The sequence below is a fragment of the Pteronotus mesoamericanus genome, unplaced genomic scaffold, assembly GCF_021234165.1.
Source record: "Pteronotus mesoamericanus isolate MK-2021 breed Mesoamerican mustached bat unplaced genomic scaffold, CSHL_Meso_final contig_263, whole genome shotgun sequence".
Classification (NCBI taxonomy): Eukaryota; Metazoa; Chordata; class Mammalia; order Chiroptera; family Mormoopidae; genus Pteronotus; species Pteronotus mesoamericanus.
In genome coordinates this window covers 12,302,950-12,330,000 of record NW_026555112.1, presented here as the reverse complement: position 1 = coordinate 12,330,000, position 27,051 = coordinate 12,302,950, and the positions used below count along the sequence as shown (strand labels likewise).

General features: G+C 35.3%; 1 protein-coding gene across 2 annotated transcripts in view; it reads right to left on the bottom strand.

The window, feature by feature from the left end:
- The window catches only part of NTN4 (netrin 4), a 94,921-nt gene that overhangs the window by 15,905 nt on the left and 51,965 nt on the right, over nt 1-27,051 (bottom strand). The window contains exons 4-7 of one of the 2 annotated variants that reach the window (XM_054574681.1): nt 18,143-18,269; nt 15,971-16,159; nt 784-997; nt 311-426 (exon numbers count right to left, since the gene is read on the bottom strand). In XM_054574681.1, the coding sequence (XP_054430656.1) occupies nt 311-426; nt 784-997; nt 15,971-16,159; nt 18,143-18,269 (646 nt within the window). The remainder of the gene's footprint in view (nt 1-310; nt 427-783; nt 998-15,970; nt 16,160-18,142; nt 18,270-27,051) is intronic. The other variant, XM_054574682.1, reaches the window with a different exon arrangement.

Genomic DNA, 27,051 nt, shown 5'->3' with positions numbered 1-27,051 from the left:
AGCTTGGGGGTGGGTGGGGAGCAGGGAGGGATTAAACAAAAAACAAGAAAAGAGAAAAAACTCATGGACATGGACAACAGTGTGGCAATTGCTGGGGAGGGAGGGGAGGTGAAAGGAGGTAGAAGGGGTTTGGGGGATAAATGGTGTTGGAAGAAGACTTGGGGTGGCGAACACACAATACAATGTATAAATGATAAGCTGGGGAACTGGGCACCTGAAACCTGTATAATTTTGTTAACCAGTGTCACCCCAATAAATTCATAAAAAGGAAAAAAAAAGATCAGACCTGGAAATATAACTATAGTCTCACCTGAATGTCGAAGTGCAGAAAATCCTTGCTCATCTTCCCACTCCCAGGTTGGTTCACTCTTATTTTGCGTGGAATGGAAGTCAGGAATCTCATGATACCAGTCTATGTCTGTGCTGCTAATAAAACAGAAAATGGCGAACATATTATTCAAGAATTTTTCAGAACTTAAATGAGTAAATTTATAGAGATTCAAACCTTTTCAGCTACCTTCCCATCCTTTCACTTTCAGAAATAAACATTATTTTTAAGGGCCTATTGTTAAGAAAAATAATTATTTTACAAAATGAACTAGACCATCTCTAGAATCTTGCAAGAACAAAGGCCATAATTCTCAATTTGACAACAATTCTTTAAAGAGATGTGCAAAGGCATCTTCCCTCTATGGATGGCATGCAAGATTTTCCATATCACTACCAGATCTTCAAAAGAATCTGAAAGACACATAGATGAAAACAAGAGCCATGCGCATTCACCTGCTGATGCAGTCTCCTGTGAGAGGGTCGCAGCTCCCTGCACAGTCGCAGGGCCTGCAGCCATAGTTTCCAAAGCCCCAGTATCCCACCATACACCTGTCACAGCGTGGCCCTGCCACCCCAGGCTTGCAAGGGCAGTCACCATTGCTGGGGTCACAGAAGGTCACTGAGCTGAAAGGAAGGACAGCTGATCCAACTGGATGGCAGGAACACACTACAACAGAGAGGACACACAAGGACTGATGAGAGACTAGATTGTAGAGATTGGGCTTGGCAATCCCAAAATTCCTTTCACCATACAGCATATCTCTGAGATTTCTCCTTTAGCCAGTTGGTGTATGCTCAGAGGATAAAATCTAATTACATTACAAATACTAATATAAAATCAGAAAAGCATGTGTGCTGCAAAAACAAACCATATATTTTATTATAAAATTGAAGGCATTAAATATGAATGGATTTTGGTTGAGTGATGGGAACAAAGATAAAAAAAAGAGCAATTCGTGATAAAGGAAAAAACTCATGAGGATGATGTTCTGGAAACCAAAGAAAGAAAATTTCAAAGAGGTAGGCCACATCAACTGTGTCAAATGCTGATCGGTCTAAGAAGATGAGGAATGGAAATGGCTTATTGCATTTGACAACATAAAGGCCACTCGTGTCCTTAGTAGGAACAGTTTCAGGGAAGCAGTGCATGGCAAACCTAATTGAAGAGGGCTCAGGAGAGAATGGAAATAGAGAAAGGTGAGCCTGAGAACAGACACCTCTTCTGAGAAGCTTTCCTGTAAGGGCACAGAAATGTGGTGGCAGCTAAAACTGAATAGGAATATGAGCTCAAGGGAAGGTATGAGTTTTGTTTTAAGATGGGAGAAATTATAGCATGTTCAGTATTGATGGAAATGATTCAGTAAGGAGGGAAAAATTGGTGATCAAAAGAGAGACGAGAGAATTGTAAGAGAAATACTTGTTCATACTTGGGAAAGGGAGAAGGGATGGGATCTGATGTAGAAAAGATTGTATTGGCTTTGCGTAGGAGCATATCAGATTGTAATAACAGGACTGTAGGTGGAGCATATGAACATGGATGCAGGTGAGCAGATGCAGGATGCAGTAGCGGCAGCTGGTGGGATTTTTCTTCTGATTATTTGCATTTTCTAGATGAAATAGGAAGCAAGGTTATCAGGTGATGGAGATAATGAAGAATGGGAGTGGAAGAGTGAATGTGAGACTTGGGAAGCGAAGTGTAATTGCCAGTCAGCATAAGGGCCATATTTGAGGTTAAAATCCTCATCCAAAATGCAGGATCAAATGAAAAATTCTGGGAGAGATTTCAGCTTATGGCCTTGCCACTCATTAGTTCTATGATTTTGGGAAAGAAATTTAACTTTCCTGAACCTCTGTTTCTTCAGTGAAGTATCTATATCACATGGAGATTTCATGAGGATGAAGTTATTTTAAATGAAATTACTTCAGCAAGGTGCATAGCCAGAGCCTGACACCCGCTAGGCCAACTTCCTGCTAAGTCCTCTCAACTAATATTCTAGATCACACTCCCTCCTTTATTTCCTTGGAAACTTCTTTTCTTGATTATTTCCTTTGTCATTAAGATCTCAGTTTGGCTTCAGTCTGGCTTCAAAGCTCAACTACTAATTATGACTTTGGCAAATTACCTAGCCTCTTACTTTCTTAGTTTTCTTGTCTGCAGAATGGAAATGAGAACAATATTTACCCTCATTACAGCCATTTTAAGAATGGAAGGAGATTATGTATGTAAAACAGTGCAGTGTCTGGCACATGGTTAATTAATAGTGAATTAACTAACTAATTCAATTAATAATTTTTGTAGAGTTGCAGGATCTGTGTTCACATAAATAACGGTGCCAATCCTGAAGAAACTCATAGTCTTCTTGGGGAAACAGAGGTGTAAACACAAAATTTCCATACTTTGGTAAGTACTCCAGTAGAGGTCTACATAAAGTGCTACAGGAGCCACGAGGAAGGGAACATAGGTTAAGGGAATTACATGGGGGCCATGAAGGAGGGGTCATTTAGACATCTGCGCTGATCCTACAAGATGAGTAGGACTCTGCAGTTGAAAAGGAAGAGAAGATAGGCAGTTGCTTATTCCGGCCTGGTCTTTAGATACTCTCCCCATTGCATTTCTTTTAAATAATTTTTTGAAAATTTAATTGTGGTAAAAAAACACATATCATAAAATGTACCCTCTAAACCATTTTAAAGTGTGCAGTTCACCACCATTGCATTATAAGTTTCTGCATTACATGTGAAAGCACTTGCTTCCTGAAACTGTGAGGCTCTTTCATGCTTCAGTGTCCCTTGACATGCCTTGACTGTCTTTCATCACCTTTGTCTATCTGGACCATGACATACTTTCTTGTCCCACTTCCTCAAGACAGTCAACCACTCTCTCCTCTATGCTGCCTCTATTCTTCATATATATTTCTATTTTGTGTATATTACAGTACATCATTATTATTTTTTTATATGCCTGTTTCCCTTACTATATAAGCCGAACTCATTGACAGGAAGATCGTTATCTTCTTATTTTTGTTTTCTAGGCCCCAGAACAATGTCTGGTAGATGCCCAAATAAGCATTTATGGGATTGGCCTGAAGGACATTTGGGCTGTAGGAAGCATATGTGAAAGGGTATGGCCTACTGGGGACTGTGAGAAGTTTAGCATGTCTGTAGCGTGCATTGAGTGGAAAGCAGTTGAAGCTAGTTCTGCATAGCTTATCATATATTTGGAGAATGTATACTATATAACATGAATGTATCAAAGTGCTGTATGAAGACTTTAAAGGAAGTCACATAATCCAATATAAACATTTCATTATTTTGATGTGAGTAAACCAATAGTTACCATATCACTCAGTTAAGTCAATTTGGTTCTTGACAGCAGAGAGGGGAACCAGAAGGAAGATGCGAGCCCCACATCAAGTGTAACATATGGTATTCCACCACCACCATTATCTTTTCCTCTAATAGAAAATTCAAGCCTTTCTAGGATTTAGCCTCTCTATACTACCATATATTTTAAAACCTACACACATTTCAGGAATAGCCAGAGAAGAATGTGATTCTATCACATGTGTTAGTAGATTTCTGTCAATGTGACTTTTTACATAATTACAAGATAAAAATACCACTTGGAAACTATGCAGAACTAGCTCCAGGCAGAAGGCCCTGACATCTTTCAGAGCATACTTTTTCAGACTGCACACCGAGGCTTGCCTTGCATACCTATCTCCTGAAGTTTGTACAGCAGGCAATGTCTGACACACATAATCTACATTTCTTACTTTCTTCCGAAATAAAAATATAATTCCTTCTTCCTTGAGGCAAATAAGAGGTTTTTCTTAGATTCTGGTTCTGATTTTCCACTGTATATTTCTTATTGATTGTTGATCTAAAATGCAACCGAAGCACTTAATTTTCATGTGTTCATTATGATGAATGTCACAGTCACAATCCAATTGGAGTGACATAAATCCTTACTGCAGCTTTGCTTTCTTGTTAGACATAAAACCCAATAGTAGACATTTGCCCTAAGCTGCTTTCACAACCAAATTAGCAAAACAAAATTTTTTATAAACAATTTTTAAATTGTTTTCATGCTTCAATGTCCCTTTTTGTTTAATAAAACAAAAAAATTTTAATAAAAAAATAAATTTTTTATTTAATATGTCATTTTTTATTCCTAAATGTCACAAGATTTCTTTAAAAATGTAAATGACTAATTTAAAACAGTATATTCTGTACTGATATGTACTGTCATAAGAAAACCTGAAATAATAATACAAAGCATTGAAAACAGATATGAGAGAGGAAGTGGGTACTTTTTATAAACAATTTCACAACAGATTTCCTTCAATTAACGAATTTAGATACTTGCTAAGTGTCATACGGATTTTATTTATAGCTATATAGTTGTAGCAATACACCTATTATGTGAAGCACTGTCCCTCTATAGAGCATTTGTAGAGAAGAGTTAGGACATTAGGCTGCTTTGGAATATATTTTACCAGGAAACTTAACTGTTAATGAAACAATGGATGAACACTTTTTTTTTTAAAGTTCTTCACCAGAGGATATGCTTATTGATTTTTTAGAGACAGGAAGAGACAGGAGAGAGAAGGGGAGAGAAACATTTATGTGAGAGAGAAACATCGACTGATTGTCCCTTGTATATGAACCAATCAAGGACAAAACCCCAAACCCAGGCTTATGCCCTGACCAGGAATCAAATCTGCAACCTTTCAGTCTATGGAACAGTGCTCCAACCAACTGAGCCACACTGGCCAGGGCATAGATGAACATGTTTTTAAGTAACCTTGTGCATCTGTAAGGCTCTGAAACTAGTGCTGTATTTGTTTCAACCACAAAGGCTGACAATAAATACAGCTGTTTGAAAATTACCTGTAACACCTCTTAGGAAGACAGAAAATAAAACAAGGGTAGTATAAGAGAGTTGGTAAGTTCATAAACTTAGGAGTCAGGCTGTATGAGTTCAGATCTGGTTATGAGGTTTATTCTTTTGTGAAATTAACCTCCTCAAGTCTCAGTTTTTTTCATTGATGAAATAAAAAATAATACCTATGTCTTAAGTTTGTGTGAGGATTAAATAAGATAGTGTATGTAGGTAGCAGTATATCAGACACCAAATGCTCAAAAGATAAATACTATTATTATCTAGATGAAACATTGGTTTTAAAATTCCCAGCGTTCATTCATTCACACCTTCATCAAAGACCTCTTGAACGTTACCATTAACATGAACTATGCTAGGGGCTGAAGATACAAAAATGAAAACAGTCACTATCTCTTCGGTAAGGAAAGAGAGGCATGCAATAAATATTTACAGGACAGTAAATGTTATAACAGTGTGGTCCAGGGTGCATGGAAACACAGAGGAAAGAGCAGTAACTGTCTCATTTCAGGTAAGGGTTATTTTTAAAGGAAATTAATGATCTCACTGGCTTTCAAAATAAACTGAAATTCCTTACTTTGCACCTGGAAGAAATTTGGTGTCAAATAGCTTTCTTGACTATGCTAAGTCCTATAGAATTAGGTAACTCTCCTGTTACATATTCTTTTCTTTGGCTAAAAAAAAAAAAATGAAAAACAAACAAATAAAAAAACCAACAATCTGTTATTACTGTCTTTTTGTGGATCAGAGTATGAGAAAAAGTTAGGGTATGATCTAGGGTCCTGCTGCTTATAAGAAGGTACCCAACAATGTAATGTAGGGTAAGGGTCACAGCTGTCAACTATGTGAGCATAATAAGCATGTACAAAATGGCCAGGAACATAATGGAAAAGTTAGGACTTCCTTTATTCTTGTGGGGTTGCTGCAGCCTTTGGTGACAGAGTCACAGGATACCATTGCCGTCTTTTCGCCTTTATCCCCACCTTCACTAGAACTCTAGGATTCTGTTTGTATGCCTTTTGCTCAGAGTGATCCATGATGCCAAGCTTGCTGTAGAAATAACCCATTGTGTTCAGTACCTTACCCTTTTAAGTTGCCAGGACTCCTTAAGATTACCTTATGGCTCTAGTTACCTTATGCTATTTTGTTAGTAAAAGCTACTCTGGGAGCAAAATACCCTGAAAGTATTTGCTTCTGATTTAGCTTTTCTAAAAATAGAACTCAAAGTTCAAGGCCCTCAGCTGGGAAAGAAGTTGTTGGTCAAGCCCTTTTATCACTGCCCAGTGGCTACTCCAGTGCACTGCCCAGGCTCCCAACATTGTTTTCTCCTGAAAAGGCCAAGGCCCTACAGCATTTCTGATGGGGAATTTTTAATGTCAAAGCTGTTTTGAAAGCTGTCCAGCTCCCTGCTGAGGTTCTTAGAGAACTGGGAGTTAAAGGAGATGACTTTGAATGCAGCTCTAAACAAAAAAGAGGTAACATGAACTGTTATTACTATATTAAGTGAGGAGTTAAATGTTAGATAAAATAAAATCTTCTAGTTTTTTTGGTAAAGTTTTCCTCTTTCTACTATTAACTGTATTTGTTAGTGGATGACTAGCTACAAAAAAATTAAAAAATCATAAACTAACTTTATTCTTTTAAATGTAACTCCTTTGACATAATAAACAGTTTACCCCTTTATTAACCTAGGAAACAGTTTTTTGTTTATCCTTTAAATGCTATATGCATTGTGTTCAAAGATATCTAGTTCCATGATATCCAAGATATTTGTTAATTTCAAATAAAATTATGCAAGAATAAATCTAAGAAAAATCTAAGAGAAAAATAAATAATTTAAATTAAGACTTGCCTTTCACTTACTGAAATTCAGTGTCTCCAGAGTTACTGTACATCCCACATAAAAGAAGATCCATTTATGCATGAAACCTATCCATTCCTGCATTTATTTAATGCTTTAAAAATAAATGTAAAGTATTTAAGTATATGCACTATGTGCCTTCTATACATTTTTAAACACGTATCGCTAATAAACACAAGTGATACCTTTTATTTTCAATGCTTCACTATGTGACCCCTACTCAGATCCTAAATTGGATTTTTGTATCAGTCCTTTCCTGTTTACTAGTCGTAACTGAGCCAGTTACTATTTATTCCTGGGTGAATCTCAGAGTTCTTTGACCGCTAAATAGACAATTTTATATTCCTGGGTTGCTACTTCAGTTAAGTCTGAAGAAAGAACTTTTGGGTGTACAAACAAATTTTACTATAAGCAAAGTTTTTGGTATAATTTTGGATACTGTATTTTGCTTTGAAGAATTTGGTTATATCACACACCATTCATTATCTTTTTCTTGAAGAAAGCCTCCTGTATTCCCAACCCACTCAAGCACCATCCACCCAGGCACCCAGCCAGGAATTGAGGTCATCCCGAACTCTTTTTTCCTTTGGAGATAGACCCTTGTTTATTCCATCTATCTTAGATCTCTCCTTTGAACTGATGTTGCTGCTAGTCCCTGCTATAACCTGTCATAATACCCTTTTCTTCATAACACTTATTGCAGTCTTCAATTACATATTTACTTGGGTAAATTTATTTATAGCCTGTTTCCATGGGGTTAGGGACTGCTTTATTGTATATACAGTGACTACGATAAGCCTTCCATGTGGTCGGCACTGAGTAAATCTACGTTGAGTTTATAAAAATGGATGAATTATAGTCACTTAATAAATATTTCTTAATGATTGATAGTTTTCTGGCCTCCAATGTACTCTTTTTATAATTTTTTTTCTTTTGGCCTCACTGCTTTTTCTATAAGTACACTGTGAAGGCTAGAAAGTAGGAACTATATCTTTTCATCTCTGTGTCCTCAAAACCTAGGACCATAGCTGACCCACTTTAGGGACTCATTCAACCTTTGTTGAATGAATGAGTGAATGAACTTCTCAATCACTGACAACAATCAAATGATTTCATGTTTTAATGAACCTTCTAAAAGTCTTATACTATTGATTTTATAGGTTTTTAATATCTTAGCACCACAGCATTTGCAATACTAAGATACTAGAAACAGAAAAAAAGCAAAACAATAAACCCATAGAAAACTAAAAGGGTCAAGTAGAAGAGATTATTCTTAATCTTGCCGGTGCAACACTGTTCCCTATGTGAGTGTGAGAGTATTTCCTATATTTATTGCTTCACTCAGTCGAATTTTATTATTTGTTTGCAGTAAAAGTTCTTCATTCTAACTCTGTAGGAGACATTCCCCACCCATGAATGCCTCTCACTGCTAGCCGAAATTTTTTGTCACATTAATCAATCTGAAATTCCTTTTGTCACTTTCATCCAATTATATCTAATTATGACTCTTTGTTCTAGGGAAGTAAATTATTTGTTGCCACTCCCTATATCCCCTTATACCTTTTGAGTATGTGTAGAAAGTTTTATTCTCTCTGAGAAACTTCCTTGTTGATCTGAGAATATTTGTCCTTTTTTATATTTATTTATCAGTCTCTTTCTTAATTTTTTTGCTGGTCTATCTGGAACACTCTCCAGTAACCCCCACATTTCTTGTACTAAAAAATCCTTAAGATAAATGCAGCCCTTTAATATTCAAACTTTACTTGGCTCTTGATCAATAAGCAGGGTCTTACTCAAAACCCAAAGCAATATATATTTTTAAAATCTAAGTTCTTTTAAAATTATTTTTGGCTCTAATATATACATCTGATTATTTCCACCTTTGTTAATTCATGTTGTTTTCATCAACGAGGTCACAGTGTAGAATTAAGTTATTTGGATCTTTGTAGGTCTTTGGCTCAAAGTCTTTGAGGTCAGACTAAACTGGGTTTAAATCCCAGCCCTGCTTCTGACCAGCTGCATGAACTTGGACAAACTATATAATTGATTTAAGCCTCAGTGTCCTCATTTATAAAGTACAAAAGGTACCACTTAACTTATAAAAATTGCTAAATGAGATAACTTATGTAAATTGCCCAATACAGTGTCTGGCCCATAGTAGCCACTCAACAGATGCTAGTTCTCTTTTTTTATATCCCATCTAATTTTGTCCAGACTTTCTAAGGGTTTTGATATTTTATAATTATTTGCTTGATTATTTAATTCTGGTCCTCATCAAATGCAAAATGACATTATTTATTTTTTAAGTGAATTACACTTCCTGTTTGGGAGATATTTTAGAGAATTTCATAACCTCTCCTACTTCTCTTCCACAATCTGACTTTTATTCATCAATTCACAAAATTTCTCCTTTTGGGGTAAATTTTAATACATGTTATTTAATCTTTTAAAAGGATACTACTACTCTGATTATTACATTATGATATATATTTTTTTCTCTGTCGTTTTCACTTCTTACCCCTCTTGTTTTATATATTAGATTTTTTAAAGAACTGAGATTAGAGTTTCCCAACTATTATTACCCGAGTTCCTGGTCTATTTAAAGTTTGCTTTTCAAAAACAGTCGCTTCAAATTGATTCATGCTGGAATCATTCACAGTTACTTTCAATATAAAACAAAGATGTCTATGTTGTTTATATGACATAAAATGAATTCATGTGGCTTTCTAAAATTATAATTTGAAAGAAAAAGCCCACTACTGAAAGAAATGTCTATGACGCATGAGAAAAATCCTTTTCTAAGACAGACCAGAACATAGGCACAAGAGTGAAAAATGGAAAGTGCTTATGGGTTCCTAAATGTGTCATTGTGGTAAGGTATTCTGGATTTTATTAATTTAAGATTTTTACTTCTAAGACAATTTGAAGAGAAATAAAAGTCTTTCAGGTAGAATGAAGTAATTGTTAAATAGAGGTACAAGCATACAGATAAACATAGACTTTTCTTGGGAGCATCATGAGAAAGTCATATCTGAAGCAAGATAGCCACCTTCTCAAAGCACTTTTATATCCATCAGCTAAGCAGTTTCCACCCAAGCCAGAAAGAAGAAGAAAAGAAAGTAAAAAAAAAAAGACTTGGATGGATGATAGCACTCTTTCTTTACAAAGAGAGCTGGCTAGTTAGGGTAACAGTAACCAAGTAACGAGACATTATCTTTGTAAACACTTGGTTTGGGTTTTAGGGCAGAGGGACCAAAGTTATTTTTATTCATTCTCTACTAAAAGGCAATTGACTACATTTATTTTGGCCCACCAGCCAGGAAGGAAGGGCATGTCAGTTTTTCAAGAGGTTGTTTACTTTGACAGGGAATGAATTCTGCTTTCTTTTCTATTTGCTGACTTTTCTTTAAATATAGAGAGAGACTATAAAATATGTTTTGACACAAAGGTAAATAAATTTATTGTATAGTCACTAACTGGCTGTTTCCTAAATAGAGAACTAATTCTTTTCTATAAAGCATTTTCTTCAAACATCTGTTTCAAACCATGTGTTCTACAAAAAGAAATTTTTCTGTAGGAAATTTCATGTCATGGAATAACTGTTAATATTCCATACCCAATCAATTTCCCATCTGTCTAACATTTAACATATCCTTTGTGTTAAAAGGAAGGGGGAAGGGAAGAGGGACTTTATGAAGAACTGGATTCAATGATTATGTAAATCCAACACAATAACATATTTATAATAGTTTAATGCTGTGCTTTGAATTATGAAAATATGGAAGTAAAAGTAAACTGTTGATGTAGTAGTATACTAATTTTATTACAAATTCCAGTTGTATAATTCACTTCAAAGTATAAGACATTTATGGTAAATAAATGTATGTACTATGAATAAGAGGGCATTGCATGAATGGAATTGCTAGAAATTTATTTTGACACTGTTACATGAAAAATAGACATCTTAGAATTCTGCCAGAAATTTCTTGAAGAAAAGCAGAGGTTCTAAGTTAGACATTCTTAAGTGGATCATTCTTACCAGCCTTCATATCTTTCATTGTATCAAGAAAAAAACACATCTAGCCAGAGTATTAGTAATCCTTTAGGATTTTCTGTCAGAGTTATGGCTAATTCAGTGAGTTGGTTAAATTATAGATGATTATTAGCTCAAAAGCTTTCATCAAAGATAAAAGTAAATAGAGTTCACACTGGAAACAAGAATGATAAATTATGTAGTGGTTCTCACACGCTGGTCAGGAGACCAAAAGGCTAAATCAGAACCTCTGGTGATGCTTTACAAAATACAAATTTCAGCCCCCATCCCTGTTGGAGATTCTGATTCGGAAGATCAGGGTCAGGGCTCTGAGATTTCATGTTTTCAGGAAGAGCTCTCGAGGGATTCTGATCCACATACAGGTTGGACAAGAGAGAAGTGCCTAGTTTAGAGAAGGGGCTGTGAGGGCAAGACTTTGTTCAAAGGAGAGAAACCACCCCACTTTTGGTTTAGAGTCTATCTGAGTCACTGAATTCTTGATAAAACAAAAACAAAACTAAACTAAAAACAATGGTCTCGTACCTTGAAACTGGCATGGTGGGAGTATTTAAACCACAAAAATTGGCCAGTGCTACAAATTAGGGCTTTTTTTCCCTCCCTAGAAAGTCCACATGCCACTGTCTGTTAGGGTTATTCCCACATTTATAATGTGCCTGCCAAAGGAAAATCTATTTAGATTAAAGGATACCAAAGGCACATAGTGACTTTAGAGAGTTCTAATAAGTTACTCTAAAAAGGACTTGTTTCTCTTTTAGAACAGAGACAGTGTTCCTCAAAGTACCTTAGTACGTAGTGATAATTATATTTTCCACTTTACTTCTGTACCTTAGTGAACAGCCAGTTTTAACTTTGATTTCTGCTCTTGGCCTTAGATTCAGCTGTGGAGGTTTCACATTGTCCCTTGTGTTCACAGACCTTAAATGCACTGTCCTTTTAAAATTCTTCCTCTGAGTTGTTGAAATAAATTTAGTTTCAATGATCTCCAGTAGTCTTAAAAAAACAAACAACATCTTTGGAATCCTCAGAAGTGATTTCTCGGCAATGGAAATGTGTAGTTGATTATTTGGGTCCCACAGTTGACTCTGTTTACAGTTGAAACAAAGAGGAAGTGAGAACAGAGATGGTTTAATTGCTCACAGGAATAAATCTATTGGCTAGTAGATTTGGTTCATGGCCTTTTTTAAAATTTAGGTTCAAAAAAGTTATGACCATCAATTAAGTATACACATAAGGACAATAGCATTTAGCATAGTGCTTATCAAGATAGTGGGAGAGAAAATATAGCCTGACACGTGAATGGGACTGATAAATCCTTGGTTTATTTGGCAGGGAGCTAGCTCCCTAACTGGGAACAGTGTCAAGGCTAGCATCACTAATATTTGTTGAATGAATGAATGTGCGTAGGTAACTATTCCATTAAATGTGTAGCAGATTGAATAATATGAATTCATTCCATTTTCTAGATCAACTCATGAAAGACAATGAAGGCAATCATTGATTAGAAAGTAGGACAAATTTTGTGTTTCGGCACTTTTAGAGGAAAAAATAAAGCAGCCACCAAAGAAGTGCTGGAGGCATCTCATTTAGGAAGTCTCCCCTTAACTGCCTCCATCCCACCAGCACGCTCTCTCTCCGGTACTCGACATATATCTTTCATTGCACTTCCCTCATATAGTGAGGATAACAGTAAAACCTACATCAAAGCACTTTTGTGAAAGTTATATGAATCAATGCATTTATAACCCTTTGAATAGTGAATGGAAAACTAGTAGGCACTCAATAAATGTCAGCTATTACTATTATATCATCACCATCACCACAATGTATTGAAATGGCCTATTATAAATTTCTCCTCATCTAGAGTGTAACATCTTTTAGGAAAGACCTTTTATCTTTACAAACTAGTGCTTACCACAGTACCTGTCACAGAAAAGACACTCAATAAATGTCTCCTGAGCTAAACTGAGTATGTAATCTATATGCTTCTGTTAAATTTTGTCTGGGCTGCTAGTTCCAACTGCTGGAAAGACATAAACTAGGAAGTAACAGAGAGAAGTGTTCCCAGGCTTAGTCAATATTATGTTTGTAATTATTTCACTGATGGAAATATAAGACTTATTATTTCCTTGATACACAGTTGTGGGATCTAGCACTTGGAAAAAAGTAACAAATAAATAGAAGGAATCTTCTAGGACGTGGCTTCCCAAGTGAACTCTTCATATAGCTATGGCCACAATACTAGCAACATTTTCCAGTGTGTTCTGTGGAACACTAGTCCCATATGATGTTCTGTAAGAAAAGTATTCTCTGGTTAAGTTTGAGATACACATCTCAGAGCTTTGTAAGAAGTTTGTAATGAACATTAGCATATAAAATTCTCTGAGAAATCCTGAAGTAAAGGAACCTTTGATTAATTGACAATTTCCTGAATTTTCAGGCCATAGAAAAATTTCCCTTTATACTAATTCCTATTAACATTTCATGGAATCAGTGTTCCATGGATCAAACTTTGGAAAGTGCTATAGTACAGAAATATATTTATCCAGATTTCCATTTTTTTTGCTCAGAAAATCTTGATGTAATTCATTTTTAGAAACTTCTAAGTCTATATGCACAGGTAGAGATGCAAACCTTGGTGAATTTGATGCTCAGGGAATGATAGGATTTCTGGCTAATTTTTAAATTTTAACCTTTAGAGTAGATACTAAAATGCATTTAACCCTTATTGAAAAGCAGTCTGCAGCATTCTCAAACTTTAATATGATACAATCTCCTGGGAATTTTGTAAAAGTGCACATTTGATTCAGTAGGTCTGGGTGGGATCAGCAGTTCTGCATTTTCTAATCAGAGGATGCCAGTGGGACTAGTCTCTGGACCACACACTGAGTAGCAGGATACTTTTCTGCCTTGGTGAGCATAGTAAAATAAATATAATGAAATTGTTATTTTGAATAACATTGTACATGTTGTTGATGGAACCACACACTGAGATAGTTTAAATTTTTTAAAATATCAAGTTGTTTTATTGATATTCTCTTCCTTATAAAAGTAAAGTGGGAACTCATGGAGAGAAAAGTTGTGGCTATAGCAACATCTATACCAGCACCTAGCATGAAATCTGATACATTATAGGTACTTAGTAAACATTAAGTACATTAACTTAGTTGTCATAAATTTTATTACCAGCATTAATAACTCTAGGGGTGACATGGGGGTAGGTATGCCATGGAGATAGCTAATGGTATGAAAATATTACTAAATAATAGTGAAAATGTTGCCAAACACATTGTTCATTAAACAACATATTATGGAGAATATTTAAGTAGAGAGAAGAGCTGAATGTGCTAGTAAGTGTTGAGATCTACCCCTGGCTCAGAAAAGGGGAAAGAAGAATCAGAAGGTGCTAGTAAGAAAAACCATGGTAGGGAAGTGGATGGACACAGGCGTCTCTGCCGCAAACACAGGCTGGAATAGTCATAATGTGAATGGAGAGAGGCCTTCCTGGGTCAGTCCCCCAGTCAATCAGGGAGCTGCTTGGAGAAGGAAAGAAGGAGGGACATCTACCTCCTACAAATTATGCTAGAAGGATTAAATCGGTATCAGTTATTTTCATAATCCCCTACTTGGTGCCTTTAAGTATTTGTTACCTAGGAGAGATTAGCAATATGAATTATTATTATTAGTTTCTAGCTTCATGTCTAAGTACACACAAGAGGAGGAGCAAAATAGAACTCTGAGAAATATTAGACATCCAAATTTGAGACTCAGTGTTGAAAGTGAGCTGTGCCACAATCTATCTTCCACAATTTAAGAAAGTTTGTAACAAATAGGTCTGCTCAAATATTCATGTAGATATCTCCTGCTTGATGTTAAAAATATGTATTTTTCAAGAGCAATAGATTTTTTCCTTTAAATTAAAAATAAACAAGATTTTAAAAGATTGTTTCCCATTGTATTGCTCCCTTCCTGTCACTGTTTTGAGCTAGAACATGGAGTCCTTGGTGGCGGAAGGGAGAGCATGTTCATCAATCTCCATTAACAGTCTTGAGTGGTTTTTGTCCTCTAATAATTTCTGAGTTGATAGACACGTAAATACTCATGTAGTTAGACAAGCTATTCACCCACATTGGACATTGACTTAACTTCTGCATGTACTCTTTACAGTCACATTTCAGAAGATAATTGGAAAGATATTTTAAAATTCTACTCTTTTTTTTCCAATTAAACTTTTTGGAGTTAGTCCAACAAAAAAAGCAGAATCCATTCTATATAATTTTAGTATTTTGGGGGAGAGTGGGGATTTATTGTTCTAAATTTGTTTATGACGCAAGAGTACATTAGAGCAGTGTCAACCAAGATACATTCATATTGAAACCAAAACAGGGTGTTCAAGTTCACTCTGAAGATGAAAGCTAGAATGACCCAAGTGCAGGTAACCACTCTTTGTTTCATTAATTTCAGGCCATTTATTGTCGCCCCTCTACTCATATATTTTGCCTTAGATAATTTTAAGTATTTTTCCCTCTTCATCATTCTTTCTTTTATACTAGTCACTTTGTTTTCCAAAATGTGGTGCAACAGGAAATAATTTTAACTCACGGAGAGTGAAAAAGGAAAGTTACTTTTATGAATATTACACTATTTTCACCTAAGAAGTTGAAAATTCTTGCCCCTTATCAATCAAGAAATAAACTGATGTGTGAAAGTGTATTGTCTGGAAGTTCATGACCTCTCTTCCTTGGGCCAGCAAATGAAGGATGAAAACATCTCTTTTGTACAAACGATCCTTTTTTTTTTTTTAAGTGACTGCGAGTGCACTTACATTTGCAAGCATCTGGAGCAGAGAAGGGTCTCCGGAGGTCCCGGTAGAAACCTGGCTTACATCGCTGGCAATGCTGACCTTCTGTGTTGTGCTGGCAGTCATTGCAGACACCACCACTGCGATTCCCTGATGCCTCCCACACATTAATGTCAAAGTGACAGGTATCAGCATGCCCATTGCACCTGCAGGCTGGAAAAAGAAGCATGGATGAAAAACAAATAATTAAAAATATAAAGTAGTAAGTTTTCTAATAGTTAAAATTTTTAAATTTTAGTTTTAGTTTTTTGAATAGTGTACATTTTCACAGTGCACAAGAATCAAAACAATATAAAAAGGTATACATCGAAAACTCTAGTCTCCTATCCCCATTTACCCTGTTTCCCCTTGCCTTCAATAGGTTACTACTTTCTTTCTTTAAAGTTGTGTGTGTGTGTGTGTGTGTGTGTGTGTGTGTGTGTGTGTGTGTGTGTGTACCGTTAGTGTTTCTTTATATATTTTTGAGATATACTGGTAATTGACATATTACATTTTTAATTAAAAAAAATAAGTTTGAAGATATGCCTAAAAGTCAACCAAATGTAGATTTTTCTACTTAGGCAGAGGTATTACAGTTAACTTAGCAAGTGGAGTTGACATTTATTCTGGAAAGACTATTTGAGTGGCCACCAATTTTTTTCTCTCTTTAATGGTAATACATCACCATCTCCATTCCTGCTACTTCCCAATGACCACTGTTATCACTATGGGTCCCATGGCCTTACTTAGAAAGCCCTAGATTGTCAAGCATTACTGGAAAATGATCATTCATATTGTAGATACAAGCCTGAATTTAGGCTCATTAATGAGCCTAGAAGGAAACTTCTGGTTGACAATAGCAACTTGGCAGGTAGATTGATTTCTCTTTCTATTCATCAGCTATCGTTGCACTCATGAGTGCAAAGTATTCTCTTATAGAAGCCTCAATTTTCTTAATAGAAGAGGCCAGCAATGTTTCTTATGTAACCAATTTCTCAAAGGCATTTCTAAGATTAACAGTCAATAGCACCAAGTGACAAGACTATGTGTTCTATATGTATTTAGATATGCAGCTGGTTTCTCTGGAAAGGGCCAGAATGGCATTCTAGGAATTTAGGAGAAATTCTTTCGATTCTCTCGATGAGTGATTTAGAATAAGATTCCAGACTTTTTTTGTGGAGGTCAACTGTGTTTGAAAATGTTTGTGCTATTGTTTTTCATTGTTTCCTTGATGTGTTATGATATTTTGACCAGATTCATAACCTTTAAAAAAGCATAGTATAAGATAATTTAAGATTTATGCTTAGAGGAAATCCTTTACATTTCCTAGAAACTAAAATAAATCAGTTATGATTCCAAATTATGTATGAGAAGAGACTTCTCACAACTTTAGCCACAGTATTTGCCTGCAAAGCCTAGTAAAATTGAAGTTTGTGAGTATAAACATTGTTATAGGCATGTGAATTTCTCTGAACATTTTGAATTGAAAACAATGGTTCATAGTCCCATATTTTTTATCCCCCTATCTAATTTCAAACCTTAAACCCAAAGTTAACCCTAGTAATGCAGTCTCCTTCTTGAATAACTGGCACAACTTCAAATTTGACTTGTCATTTCAAGTAATATTATGATATTATGGGGAAAAAAGTACTTTATTTGGAGTTTGAATACTTGGGACCAAGTCCCGACTCTATCATTACTAATTTTGACAATTTACTAAGCCTCAATTTCCTGATCTCTAAAATGGGATTAACACCACCTACATTATAGGGTTGTTTTGGGAAATGTGTTCAAAATAGTTATTTTCATGATTGTAATTCATTAGTATAGCTATGAGAGTAATTGTATACCATAGTCCTAGTAGGTCTTGTATCTAGTCATGTTTTTATGATGTCAAATTATCAAGAAAGGTGCTTAGGTCCTACAAAGTGGATAAGCCAACGGGCAACTCATTCTTGGCAAAAGAGTCACATTGTCAACTTGGCAAGCAGTAATTGTTTCCAATGTTTGAGGTCATAGCGGACAGTGGTACAGGCTATGTTTGTGTAGGTTACTGTGTCTGTCACCCACCACTTTATATTATGTTTCCAGAGACAACAAGGAGTCCACAGATAAGTTTATAAAGAAGGCTTTGAGTCTTGTGGGCTTGGTACTTACTTCTGCATTCATTAGGAGATCCTGTTTTGCCATCAGCTGTCTGCCAGGGGCGGTCATTGTATAATGGTGCACAATTTTGACAGTGGGTGCCTGCTGTGTTGTGTTTACACATACACTTCCCATGGACCTAAAAACAAAAGTAAGTAAGAGCTATGAGCACAAACGATGCTAGGAAGGAACATTCTTTCCATGATCTTGTCTCATTAGTCAGCTTTAGCCATAAGAAATTTGTTCACCTATTTTTGGGGATATTTTTATGTATTATATTTTAATGCTATAATGAATATTTTTGTAGCTATTTGTGTACATCTTTAATTATTTATTAAAATGTTTCCTGAGGAAGTGAAATTAAATGGCAAAATATGTATATTTTTAAGACTTTGAATACATTTCATCATAATGACTAGGTATTTTCTTTTAATCTACAGTTCAGAGTAGTCAAGGGTTATAAAAATAGTATTTCTCACAGGGAGGAATACTTGAGTAGAATTCTCTGGGCTCTGAGACTTTTATGATAATTTTAATATGTGTATATTATCACAGTAAATTTCTGTAATGTTTTGGATCATCTTGAGTTTCTTCCTGATACCTAAGGATTGCCATGAATTCCAGTCCCAAGTTGCATTTATTGACACATGATGTCTTGACAATACAAATGAAAGTTTTGTAAGTTAGCTCAAAATGGGGTTCCCAAATTTGTATCTACGAGATGTTCTTTTTTTTATTGAGAAACAGTAATTAAATGTAACTCATCATAAATAAAGGTAATAAATTACGTCAACCAGTCAAAAATTATTTACTGAGTAGCCACTATGTTAGGCAATATTTGGTACACAAAGCATTACAAAATATAATTTGTATTTAAGAAAAGTATATTGTAGCCCTGGCTCAGTGTACTGAGTGCTGGCCTCTGAACCAAAGTTTTGATTCCTAGTCAGGACACATGCCTGGGTTGCGGGCCAGGTCCCCAGTTGGGGGCATGGAAGAGGCAAGCACACGTTGATGTTTCTGTCTCTCTATTTCCCCCTGCCTTCCTCTCGCTCTAAAAATAAATAAATAAATAAGATCTTTTTAAAAAGAAAAGAAAGTATATTGTAGATGGAGAAAAAATATTTTCATAGAAAAATATTACAGGCAACTAGACAATGAGTACCTAAAGAATAAAATGATGTTGGAATTCAGAAGCTGCAAAAATCACCATAGGTTGGCAGTTCTGGAGGGCTTTATGAGAAGGTTTGGATTTTGAGTTTGTCCTTGAAGATGGACAGTATTTCTGACAGAAGGAAGGAAACCAGGAAGAGGAAACAAAATGACCCAAGGTGTGGTGCAAGGAGGCTAGGGAAAATCTAAAATGTTTTGATTGCAATGATAAAAGAACTATTAAAAATGACATATTCTTAGAGTGGCCAGAATCAAAATCAGTTCCTAGAGATGAACAGATCTGGAAATAGTTACACCAATACAGTGATGTACTACTGCTTGACCTAATTTAACACTCCAGTAAGTTTTGTTACCTTACCCAAGAGCACTGTTCTCTTTTAATTTCCTTGGTAGATAACACATCTTTGTCGAGGTACTCTGGAAATAGCATATGTATTATCCAAGCATGGTATATAACTACCATGGATCTTATATTCACATATTTAAGTGCAAGAATTATATAGGGTTTGGAGAACTGCAGCCTACTTGTGAATAAACACATGAAGCCTAACAATAATAATCTGGGAAATTTCATAAACAATTTTGGTGATTATCTTGCTAAATTTCATTTCTGTGTATTATAATATAAGGTTTTTATGCTTAATGAAAATTAATTATAGCAGTCTTTTTAGCTTTTAGGGATTAAAAAAGATACAGATTTTTTTTTAAGAGGGTGAAAATTGACTCCTCAGAGTACCATGATGTTGCAAAAATTTTTGTTGATTTTCTTTGTTGAAGCTCAATTAATGTTATAGAGCCAATTTATTGGTTTTGGTCTTGGAGTGCCAAAGTGTAAGTTGAAATATAGTTACCTATTTTCCTGGGTTTCTCTTTGTGACAATTTTTGCTAGGAGCGGTTGAAATATAAAGTTCCATGGAACTGTGAGAGTTTACTATACATCTCCATTCACACATCCAGGTAAACTCTAAACACAAATTTGCACCTCGTAAATGTGGAGGTCTGCAGGAATTCAATTTCTACTGGTCTATAAGAGTGAGGTCTTTCACCTTAAATTCTGGCTATCTGATTTTTTAAATATATTTTGGAAGAAATGCTCCAATCTTACTGTTTTTATTAAATCTTTTAAATTCAACATTCCTTATAATCATGAAAAAACAGAAACTATACATCAGATATCTTCTGCATGATGAGATTCTTTAAGGGCTCTCAATAAATACTGGATAATTCTAATTCTTTGTTTACTTGTATTAAGTGTTGATTTCAAACGAAATGGAATCTTTGGAAAAACTGAATAAGAAAAACCTTCCAAACTTGAAGAGTTTAGTAAAGTGAGGGCAAACTTGTGTAGTTGATGGAAGTTGGCAGTATAATGAAGATTAATGGGAAAAGCAGTTTCGTAATTATCTAAATTTCATAACCTGAAAAATAACAGAACAAAATAAAAACCATATACAATACCCAGGATACAAATATTTGTTAGAATTAGATCAGAAATCATAGAAATAACCATCCCTAATCCATCACTGCTATAAAGGGGCTGAGTATATGGAATTACTGTCTGAGGAGGGCATTTGAGAAAATGTTATGAAACAGAAAGTAAATATGGTAGAGACCAATATCAATAAATTCTATATGTATAAAACTTCTAAGTATAGTCCCTGAGGCTGTGTCTTGAAGAGTGCATAGGACTTTTTTTTTTGGAAGCTCACAAGAAGAACCCAAAGGAATATTCTAGGAATAGTCAATAAATAAATCAGATGGCATGTTTTAGAGAGGTAGGTTCTATCTAGATCATGGACCACATTATGTATCAGCTTAAGAAAATAAACAAACCAACAAAACAGCAACAGACTCACAGATACAGTGAATGGTTGCCAGAGGGGAGGGAGTTGGAGGACTGGGTGAAAAAGGTGAAGGGATTAAGAAGTATAAACTGGTAGCCACAAAATAGTCCTGGGGATGTAAAGTACAGCATAGAAAATATAGTCAATAATATTATAATAAATATGTACCATGCCAGGTGGGTACTTGAAATATCAGAGGGACCACTTTGTAAAGTACATGATTGTCTAACTACCATGCTGTATACCTGAAACTAATACAATATAATATTGATTGTAAACTGTAATTGAAAAGTAAAATTTAAAAAGACTTAATATGAAGTTAAAAATAATAAAAAGTCATACAACACCCCCGCCAATACATCGTCTGTTATTGACTTTCTTCCCTTTCTCCCTTTGTTATTTCTTTTCCACATATATGTGAGGGGAAAAGCATATATATACACTTTGTTTATTTATATTTTTTCACCTCAGCTTATACTTTCCAAAAGCCAGTAGTACCCATGTGTGTCTTCTGGTAATGTTTAGAATTTTAAAAGTTGTTAATTCTTATTTACTGCCTTTAGGCATCCTTTATACTTTTTAACAACCAGGTACAAAGTGCTACATAAAGATAGATGTTACAAAGTACTGGTAGAGGAACTAAACTATCATCATAGGTCAATTTTTCAGGTTTGATCTTAGAATACCCACAGCCTGTAAGTAATTTCACCCAACTACTAGGTTAGCCCTAGCCCACAAATTCCAGGCCTTAGGAGGCCACAGACATTCAGGAAAAGCTCATCAAACATTCACATGTATCACAAGATAATGTGGACAGGTCAGTTCCCTCTGGAGTAAGGATTTCAGAGCATTCCCTTGTTTCCCACATGCTGAGAATTGGGATGAACCTCCCAGGGTCTGAAAGATGCCAGCCCAGCAAATTTTTCTGCACACAAAAAAATTCAAGGAGCTGTCATTTTCAGTATTACCCAAAATAGCTGTAAATTATTACCTAGATCATTGGAAACAAGAAATCCTTCCTCAGCGATACAACTGTTTCTGTTCAAGCTTGAAAGATCACCCACTATGTGATGCTCGTGAAAAATGTGCAAGTAAAACTAGGTCTTCATTAAAAAAAAAACAAATAAAGGAAACTTTAATAGCTCTTGTTTGATACACAAATATAAACTAGATAAAGAGCAAGAAAATGGGATTATATACTTAAGGCTTACTCGAAGAGGAGTGGTGTTTGGCTATCTAATTAGAAAATGAGAACTCTAACAACAAATGTATAACTCCTAATTATCTAAGAGGTACACCTTGGCATTTGGGGTGTTCTATGAGTTTTATAGCCCCCTCTATTATACTAAAAGTACTTTATTCTGTTGATGTCAAAAATTTTGCTACTTATATCTATTATTATTTATTTGACACAAATGTTAATCTACTTGCAAATCAGTTTTAACATATTTATCTTACAGGGAGGGACTCATACAAATTTTGAACCAGTAATTTAAGGAATTATTGGAACAGCATGCTCATTAATAATTGTACACTTTGATGACAAATATATTATAGCCAAATAAATACAGAGGAGAAAAATACCATTTCTTTATATTGAATATTTGAGGCTACAGACACAGGAATCTAGGTGGGGAACAAAATGAAAATATTATTACGTTTGAAATACATCATTGGAAGATACACAGTCTTGCCTAGAAAAGCTGCTTTTTTATTGTTTTTCCTTTTGGAGCAGAAGGTCTTCTAATAATCAGCAATTAGGGAGTTGAGGAAACTGGCCATGGCAAGCCATTGCGAAAATCTGGTTATTGACAGTGTCAGACACATGGGTTGAACAATCACTTATGAAGATGTTGTAGAATATTTAAACATTAGATGGAAGATTGGTTTAGACAACTTTTAGGGTCCTTCTAATCTTAAGGTTCTACAATTTTAAGGCTTCCTTCTGTATTGTGAATACTGCTTGGTGGTAGGCAACTACCCGTAATCTTTTCTGAGCTACCAGAGATGACTTAAATGTCCTAATGCTAAGTCCTGTTACCATCTTACAAATGCAGAGCATTTCCAGATCATCCAAAAATCATATGAGAGCTAGGAAAATATCTCCTCTTTCTTGCATGTACTATTTGTATCATAAATGAAAAAAAATAAATAAATGTTAATTGAAAGTTTCCGAAGACAGACTTTCATTTGTCAATACTGACTGTACTTAAACTAAGTTCTATTCTTTCTGATTTTTCTGTTTTCCTCCTTCTAGACTGGAATTTTTTCCATTGCTTGTGACGAAAGAAATAATGGACTAAATATCATTCTAGCTCCTGCCTTCCAAATAGAGGTATACTTCCTCATCTAGTGATGCTCACCACAGACATTCACTGTAATGGAATTACCAAAGCAAAAAACCTAATCTGGTGAGAGCTCTGGAGGTGTTACATTAACCGAATTCTTCTAGGAATGTATGATAAAATTTGCTTCCCAACTGCATTCCAAGGAAGAAAGGAACAACTGGTATTTATGTCCAACTAAAAATTCTGATGAAAGTTTGTGGGGAAAAGAAAGATTTTACAACTAAGTATTTAGAAAGTCTTGAATTTCATAAGTGAGTAATTTCCTTGTGCTATTGTGCCATTATTGTTTACACACACATGATTTTAATTCTTTGCCATTCAACTGGGTTGTACACCTGAAACTAATATAATATTGCATGTCAACTATAATTGGAAAATAAGAAATTATATAAAGTAAAAAAAATTAATCTTCTTCCATACCATCATTGGAACTTTAAAAAAATGCTTCTGAAAAGAGGATGCAAACAGTTCCTGCTGTATGGACCAAAGGAAAATTCTCACTTAAAGGCAGCTGCATTTAGCTATGACCAATAATTTAGAAGTAGAACAATGTTCTGCAGCAATTGAAGGCAAAATGTGAAGGCAAAAACTGATCAATTTCTAAAGAGATAGTATGTCCCTTCTAGAGAAAAGGATTAACTTTTAAAAGAATAAACTTCTTAAGCATGAAAGGAGATAAGTTCTAATAACAGGCTAGCCTGTTAGAACCTGCTCCTCTTATGCAGGACAAAAACATGCACAACAATGCCACAGCACAAACCTTTGAATAGAAAGCACTGTAAGAAAAACATGTCTTTTCATTAACGAACAAAATATTCCTTTTCCCCATTAAAGGTCTGCATGTTTCAATTTAACAGAAGAAGAGGGAGTTCATTGGTTGAATATGAAGCATAATCATTGAGTTTGGTGGAAAAGGGGGCTTGAAACTTACTGTCAGAATGGGGCAAAATAGGTTGAACGCTGAGTGGTCCAAAGCTTTGTCCAAGAATATATTTAACAAGAATGCAAGCAATTGAAAAACTCTGCAATCTATTCATTGGTCTACACTTGAACACTAGAGAAAACACTCCTGTCAAAAAGCATGGGCAATAAGATAAAAATAGATATAGAGCAGAAGCAATTATGATGAAAGAATTAAAATTGGCCAGTACTTTGAGACTTCTCTCCTCTCAGCCAGCCAAGTGCCTGAAATTCTTCCTGTAGAGATTTATCCCATTAGCACCTCAATGGCATTTTTAGGTCCAGGAGCTCTCTACAACAAACAATGCACTTCCACTCAGAAGGGGAAAATCCTTAAATTATTGATATTAGCAACAAACATATCTGTAAGGATTATTGTCACCTGTTCTCAATAATAGAACTGGACTCGAGTTATCTAGATGAGGAAGTGACTTCTTGGTGGAGGGAAAGGGAATATCCTAGGGGAAGAGGGAAGGAGCCAGAAGCAAACTGTGCCTACTTCACTATTTTGCCAGGAACCTTGGTCTGGCTGACAGAGCTGGAAAAAAGCATGAATGGAGTCAATGCAAATTGCATAAGAAAACTGCATTTAGTACACTGTATGGTAATCATGTGTTTATCTGCCTTTCTCCACTAGCTTGTAGACCATTGAAGGGAAGAAGAAAATTTCTTTGAAATTTAACTGGCATATAAAAGGTTTTCAACAAATATGTGTTATTATTTTCATTCAGCCAATATGTATTAATGGACCATTGAGAACCTTGATGTTTATGGTATGATGTTTAGTTCCATTTTTAAAACTTCACAAGAAAACGGGGTGCTAATTATACATTTGAAGTGAAAATGAGTTACTTTCAATTGCTAGTCACAAAGGAAGATTTGGGGAAGTGTAGGATTTAAAGACATTAGGTTCTGTCTACAGTGCTTCCTATAACGGATGCATACTAGCTCACATCTGAGCATGGCTTGTAGGTAAATATGTTCCTATGTGTAGTGGTTATCCATAGTTGTTCTGGAAGATCCCCTGTAAGTCCAAGGATCGGGGTCAGTCATGAAGGAAAATGGGAACTATAATCATGATCATGATGATGATGATAAAAAATAACAATAAATGTAGTAGTAGATAATTGAGTAGCACTATGTACCAGGCCCTGTTCTAGGCCTTGTATAAATATCAACTCCTAGAATTTACACAAAATAGGTACAATTATCATTGCCATTTGTCATATTCACAAATGGGGAAACTGAAGTTCAGAGAATTTAAGTAATTTGTCTAAGATCACAAAGCCAAAAAGAGTGGTGGAGCTATTTGAATTCTAGCAGTCTGACTCAAGCTACCATCTTAACCCCTAAACTGTGCTCTTATAAGACCCTGGGGTGCAAGATTTTTGAGGGATCTATTTTGGCCATGGTCTTCAGGGCCTTACCTAAATAAAATTGGTTCCCAACCAATTTGTCCTTGAAGAACTCCTCAGGACAAAGTCTGGTTTGGACTCAAAGTGAGCCATTTCTTTCGAGAGTATTATGTTCATGAGTAGATTATTAGTCCCATTCCCCTAGAAGAAGCCTAGGAGCTTTGGGAATAGGTGACTACGGAAAGATTGGCTCCCACACCTGGCATGAATAAGTTCAGAGCATGTAAGGACAGAGAGGATCCTTTTAGATTCTCATTGGTTCAGTGTAAAACCTACCTGTGCACTGACCACTCTGATGCCTCCTGGGGCATTTCTGGGCCACTGCAATTGTTTACAAGCCCTACTTATCAGAAATGCCAGTGAAGACATTTACAAAAGGAGGTGGTAACAGAAATGTAAATGAACTCTAATTAGAAATTTGTTCTTTGTGGATACAAGCTTGCCTTTATGTAATTTACTCTCCCTATTAGCTATGATCTGGTAGAGATAGAAGTAGTTAAACTGCCTTTTACAGTCAGTTTTCATTTAGGTTAGGGAGCATGGTGAGAACATTGAATATAACCTAATAAGTTAGGTAAATTTTTAGATTTCAGTTGTTAGCTTATTTCCATTTTTTTATGTACATTTTGTATGCTCCAAAGCTTTTATTTATATATCTAAATGGTAGTTTATCTGCCATTGTGCCATCTTTATCAGTCATTGTGCACAGATAAAGAAGCATGCATACACACATACAAAGTTTCCAAATGCTACCCAATCTGCCTACTCCAAATTATGGGCCTTAATTTCCAAATTGCTTAAAGACCTTTGTTTTAGAGTGTTACATCTAGAACTAAGAATTCAAATCAAGTTTTATGGTTTATCTTTCAACATTCATTGTGGCCCGTTTTGTGAAAATTAGATAAGTAGCCAAAATCAAAACAAAATATAGCAAAACAACACCCTCCCTACTCCAGGCCCACCCATTAGCAGTAAGGAAAGCAGAAACTTCTCCAGGGGAAAGGAAAGCATCACTTGGGCCTTTCAAAGAAATTGCACAGTTTTGAGTTTAAAAGTATTGTTAATAAAATAATCTCACTTTTTATAACTAAGTAAAAGAAGGTTTTAAAATATTCCCATTGTTTTAAAATCTACTATTGGACCAACAGTGTGTTGTTGTTGTTGTTGTTTTTTAAGTAAG